The sequence below is a fragment of the Carlito syrichta genome, unplaced genomic scaffold, assembly GCF_000164805.1.
Source record: "Carlito syrichta isolate Samal-C Ts95f unplaced genomic scaffold, Tarsius_syrichta-2.0.1 Scaffold316292, whole genome shotgun sequence".
NCBI classification, from domain to species: Eukaryota; Metazoa; Chordata; class Mammalia; order Primates; family Tarsiidae; genus Carlito; species Carlito syrichta.
The window spans coordinates 262,603-268,238 of NW_007260388.1; the positions used below are offsets into that span (position 1 = coordinate 262,603).

Sequence of the window (5,636 nt, forward strand, 5' to 3'; positions counted from 1 at the left end):
AGGGTTGCCCACTAATTTTTTTTTTTTAATGGTCTTGTTCATGTGCTGGGTTACTTTATGTCTCTCTAAGCAGACATCTGGGTACACAGTGCAGATGATTTTAGGGTCATTTTGGAGGATAAGTTAGCTAGTGTTACTAAATAATATCATCATTTCAAAAAAGTATTGACTTGAGTCAGTGTAAAGGCAAAAATAAAATCAGAAAATGTACAGTCCCCATCTTACTCGAAGATGCTGTCTTTGCTCTTGTGGCCAATGTGGTGACCTATTTGAGCACGTCCTGGTCATCCCTTCCTGCCTCCCAGAGCTCTTGATGTGGTAAGGCAGCTGGAGGAGGGTAAGGGCTTGAATATGGGGGAGCAGGATGCCTCCTGGCTTCCTCCTTGAAGCAATCGATGACTTTGGGTGTGTCCCCAAACCTCACTGAGCCTGTTACCCCTACATGTGTCTAGTTAACTTCCATGAAACTCTTCAAAGCCAATGTCCAGGGAATTTGCACTGGACAAATCTATTCTGAAGAAGTTAAAAGCCGTTCATCCAGCCAGGCCAGGGGGTCTAAGGGAAGTGAGGCCAGATGACATTCATTGATGCCAGTCCACGTCAGTCCTTGGCCCTGTGGGAGGCTCTGAGGCCTAATTCGTTTGCACATAAGGAGGATCCATCTTTCCAGGGCAGACTCCCTATAACTGGTCTCAAGTGCAGGAAGAGTAAAATCAGAGTTGTGATGTCCTCTCTTACAGTGACAGACAGTGAGGGAGGGGCCTGGATGGGAGAGTCAGATGAATGGGTGTTCTCATGGTGTCAGGGGAGGATAGCCCCACGTAGCATTTCGTCATGAGGCTGGGACTTTGGAGTTCTTTGGCCCAGGGCCACACTTGAGGAAGTGTCTGCTCTGGCCACTGTGGCCAGACAAGGACCCCTCTCTGACTGTTTATTCTATCAGGTGTGGCCTGGCTGACTGGGAGCTAGTCTTTCTCTTTAGAGTTGTTAATTGGTGGTCTTCGAGCAGAATCCTATTTGAGGTCATATTTTGTTTGGCCAACACAAGTTTAAAAATCAAGTTATTTGTCAACATGTAAGTATCAGGAGATTTCATGGCTTCTCTTTCAATATTCAGAAATCCCTTGATATTGTAAATGCCAGTTGACAACATCCTTTCCTTACGAGGGGAGAGGACTCTACAATTTGCCGTTATCCTCATCTAGGGCTTGGTTGACTCACTTGCTTCCTATCTGCTGGTATCTGAGGGGCCCAACTCTCTCATTCTGACACTCTGTGTGTTGTTGATGGCAAATTTAATTATCCATATGCAATCTTATTTTTCTTATTCCCAAGCCCCTGGGATGGCCTCATCAGAGCCCCCCCAAGAACTGATATCCATCTTCTAAAAGTATCACAGTAATATCAAGAGAAAACACACTGCAGATCATGATAAATGGCTTTAATTTTTTGTAAATCTTATTAATACCACAAAAAAGCGTTGTTGGCCTAGCTAATGAATGCACAAAATATTGCATGCAAAATGATAATTGAGATTCTATTTTTAAAGACCATAGAACAGTACATATTAAGCCTATGTATGTGAGACTGAATTTTAAAATATAGCAACACACATCTGAACATTTGTGGCCCAATTCACCAACTCTCCACTTTTCCCCTCCCCCATTCAAACCAAGGGGAAGGGGCAGGAAAAGGCAGTTAGAAGTTTGCAGGTGCAGATAAATGTCCTTGAAGGACAGGGAGTAGTAAAGCCCCCAGGATCTCCCTCTGCCTTAAAAGGCATAAGAATCTTAGTTGGGGAGAGTGAAGTGTTGGTAAACAGCCAGTCTGTGTGCCTGAAATATCAAAGTCCTGTGCTGGGGGTCACATTGCAGGACACGTGGGCTCTGGGACCCTCTCCAACCCTGCCCTGCCCTCAATCTGGGGAATATTCATCTGCCTAAAGCAGGCTCTGCCTTATAGAGGGGTGATGAGATGCCAGCAGTCATCACTGGCTGCCAGTGGCCCTTGAACCCCTGGGACAGTAGACAAGATGTGGGGTCTAAGTGCACTAGTCAGGTGGGAGAAGGATCATGGCTTTCACTGGATTTTTGAAGGACTCTGTGACTCAAAGAACCACTGATCTTGAGGACTGTGGTAATTCAAAGGCTGACCCATGCCAGGGCTCTGTCCCAGAGATTCCTCTAAGCGCACACACAGGAATCCCTCTTTATTACGTAAAATGAGGACTGGAATCGAACTTGACCAAATCTGTCCATTTGAGGACGGCCAATGGTGCATATGTACTGCTTTTAATTTGCGTTTCATGCAGGTTTTTAAAATTATGTTTTATTTAAATATCCCTACTCTTCGGGAATGCCCAGGCAGCCGAGCTCTCAGGATGTCGTGTTGCAGAGGGCCCTGGCACTATAGACAGCAGCCAGAGTAGAAGGCCAGAATCCAGAGTGTTGGTTCTGCAGACCTCTCGGGGTGGGTCTCACTATCAGGGGTCTTCTCTACCCATTGTCAGCAGCTACTCTAGGTGCCATGCTAGAGGCATAGCAACTCCATTTCTGGGGTGGGTGAAAGGTGCTGCATGAGTTTGTTAAGAGTTGTCACGACAAAGTATCTCGAACTGGGTGGCTTGAACCACAGATGTCCTCTGTCCCACAGTTCTGGAGGCCAGAAGTCTGAATGCTAGCAGGGCCATGATTCCTCTGAAAACCTGTAGGGGAGGAGTCTTCCTCACCTTTCCTAGCTTCTGGCAGTGGCTATCCATCGGTGGCATTCCGTGGCTTGTGGTGGAATCCCTCCACCTTCTGCCTCTGTCATCACCCAGCATTCTCCCCAAATGTCTGTGTCCAAGTTTCCCTCTTCTGATAAGGACACCAATTATATCGGATTAGGCCCTACCCTAATGATCTCATCTTAACTTGATCATCTGGGAAGACCCTATTTCCACATAAGGTCACATTCACAGGTCCTGGGAGTTAGGACTCCAACATCCTTTGGGGACTACAATTCAACCCACAAAGCAGGTCCTGCCATCTCAGTGCCGCATGTCTCCGCTATCTATACCTAAGCCTTCCCCTGGGTTTTTGGGGCAAGATGGGGGCACCTCTCCCTCTTCTCATGGTGACTAAGCACCTTCCCCTTGGCATACATTTTGAAGGGACCAGTTTTTTCTCCTCCATCTCAGCCCTGTAGGAGGCAAGATCCTTCTAGACTGAGATGTGTGAGTGGGAAGTGTGTGTATGTGTGGGGGAGCTGTGTGAAGAGTGGCCATAAGGAAGGAGTGGGAGGTGGGAGGGCAAGAGGAGGACAGAGCCACAGTGAGTGTAGAAATGACAAGGACAGAATTGGTGTGTGCTTGTGAAAAATATGAGAATGTCATGCCTTTGAGTTGAGTCCTACAAGGTAGGTGCATTAGTAAGGATATTGATTCTGCTGCTTTAACAGAGTCCACAATAACAGTGGCTTAAGGAAGAGTGGAATTAACTTCTCTTTCCTATGAATCTGACCTTTTGGGTGGTCCAGGAAGTTAGGGAGTCCTTCTCAATGATGTCACCCAGGCCCAGACTCTCATGGTTCCGCCATCAGTGAGGACAATCTTCTTAGAGTCAAGGCTGCTCACCACCTCATCCACATCACAGCCACCAGGAAGAGAGATAAGGGAAGTGAAGGACATGTCCTTGCATTTTTTAAAAAAAATTTATTTTAAAGATGTGGGGTACAATTCAGGGTTAGGTATACAAATGGTCCTTGTACAGATAAAGTTTAGGCCTCACTTTGGCCCCCACATCATCTGGTTTGAGATCAGGTTCCCTTATTGATGAAGTATGCCTTCCCCCAACCCCGTTCCTCCCCTAGCAGTTTCCCATTACTGCCAATCCCTTTCTTATAGTATTATGATAATTGTTCAGGGTCTGCTTATGAGTGAGAACATGTGGTATTCAATTCTTTGCTTCTGTGGTAGATCACTGAGTATTACAGACTTTAAATCTATCCAAGTTGCTGCAAAGTTCATAATTACGTCCTTGCATTTTTCAGGAAATTACTTGAAAATTGCAGTCATCATTTCCATGTCTTCTGGCCAGGACTCAGTCACATGACCTTGCTAGCTGCAAGGGAGTCTGGGAAACACAGCTCATACTCTCAGATGCCACATCCTCAGGGAGTCTGCTAAATTTAACAAGGCAGGGACAGCTACTGGGGGAAACAACTGACAGTCTATTATAGAAGGAATGTGATTTTAGAAAAAGTATGACTAATTCAACCCTCGCCCTTTACATAGAAAAAAAAATCCAGTGGTATTCCTATAATAAAGAATATGAGAGCCATGTAATTTAAAAAATCAGGTCATCAGGTAGGATTCCTCAGTTTTAGCCAGTTGTAGGGTTCATGGTGAAGGTTTTGCCACAGGAAGGTATGTGTTGGGTTGTTCTACGGCCAGTTGGTTTTCGACGACATAGCATGCTCTGTAGCTCTCCAGAACCCGAGCCTGGACATAGGCCTTGTCCTTCTCTTGCCAGGCATCTGACTCGATGTACACATTGAATGGGTCATGTGAGTGCTCCAGTTTCTTGGAGCGGATGTAACTCAGCATGATGCCCAGGGTGAAGAAGCCAAAGAAGCCAAGCACCATGAGAACATAGAGGGCCTCCAACTTGCTGTCATCTCCGTGGGGGGACCTGCGGGCCAGGCTAGATGTGTTCCTACCCTGTTGAACCGTCTCCTGCCAAAGTCTGGTCAAAAAGGGTATCATCACTGTGGCATTAGACAAGATCATCCTGGGCATCAAGGTTCCACGCTGAAGAGCGAACTTCCCAGGCAAGCCTCTTAAAAGAAAAAGGCAAGCCCAAATCAAAAAGTCCATCTTGGTTAAAGCTCACACATACACACACATACACAAAATTTTTTAAAAAAAATCTTAGGTGACGGGGTGAGCTCACATATGCCCCAGTCCATGGCATATGCCATATTGATACATTGATTCCCTTTTATTTACATTCACCACTCCCACTCTCCTCCCCCATAGATGACCACTGGAATTAGTTCCTTTAATATGCCTTGTTGCATATTGTTGTCGTATGAGGTTATATGGGTGCATTTTAGTTTACGTGAATGATTCTGAGGCTGTATATTTCTTTCCTTCATTCCTCAGTACTGTGTTTTTATAGCTCACTCACAGTGCTGGGTGTGTGTGTTCCCTAACTTCCAGTGGCTGCGTGTGTTCAACCCATGGTGAACACCCACTTCTTTTCTCTGCCCATTCTCCCAGAGGTGGACACTACTGTGGTCACAAGCTCCCTAAACAAAGCGGAGACAAGCATCCTCATTCTTGACCTCCTATGGACCTGAAAAAAAATCATACATTTTATACAACTTAGTTCCCGAGGACTTATGTGACCAGTCAGATCGGGTGCTATCAGTGTGTCCTTGAAGATAATGTGCAAAGGGTGGTCTATCTCATCACAGAACATTTCTCCGGGGACAGCTGTCTTCATTTGAATGGAAAACCTACCCTATCACATGGCCGAATTTTGGAGTGACTGGGGAGTTTTCATATCGAGCTTCCCTCTAAAGGACCAGTGCTATATAGCTTGTGTTTTGTTTGTCTGCCCCCTGCCCTCCCTGAATGGTTAGCCTGGCCATGC

The 5,636-nt window shown here is 45.9% G+C and overlaps 1 protein-coding gene across 1 annotated transcript; it reads right to left on the reverse strand.

Moving 5' to 3' along the window:
* Positions 1 to 3,985: 3,985 nt before the first annotated feature.
* Positions 3,986 to 4,780, reverse strand: KCNE1 (potassium voltage-gated channel subfamily E regulatory subunit 1). Its single transcript, XM_008074061.2, has one exon. The coding sequence runs from the start codon at positions 4,775 to 4,777 to the stop codon at positions 4,379 to 4,381; it is 399 nt and encodes a 132-aa protein (XP_008072252.1). The 5' UTR covers positions 4,778 to 4,780; the 3' UTR covers positions 3,986 to 4,378.
* Between the last annotated feature and the right edge of the window lie 856 nt (positions 4,781 to 5,636).

Coding starts and splice junctions, on each gene's coding strand:
- KCNE1 (XM_008074061.2), bottom strand. CDS start 4,777: ATGCCCAGGATGATCTTGTCTAATGCCACAGTGATGATACCCTTTTTG.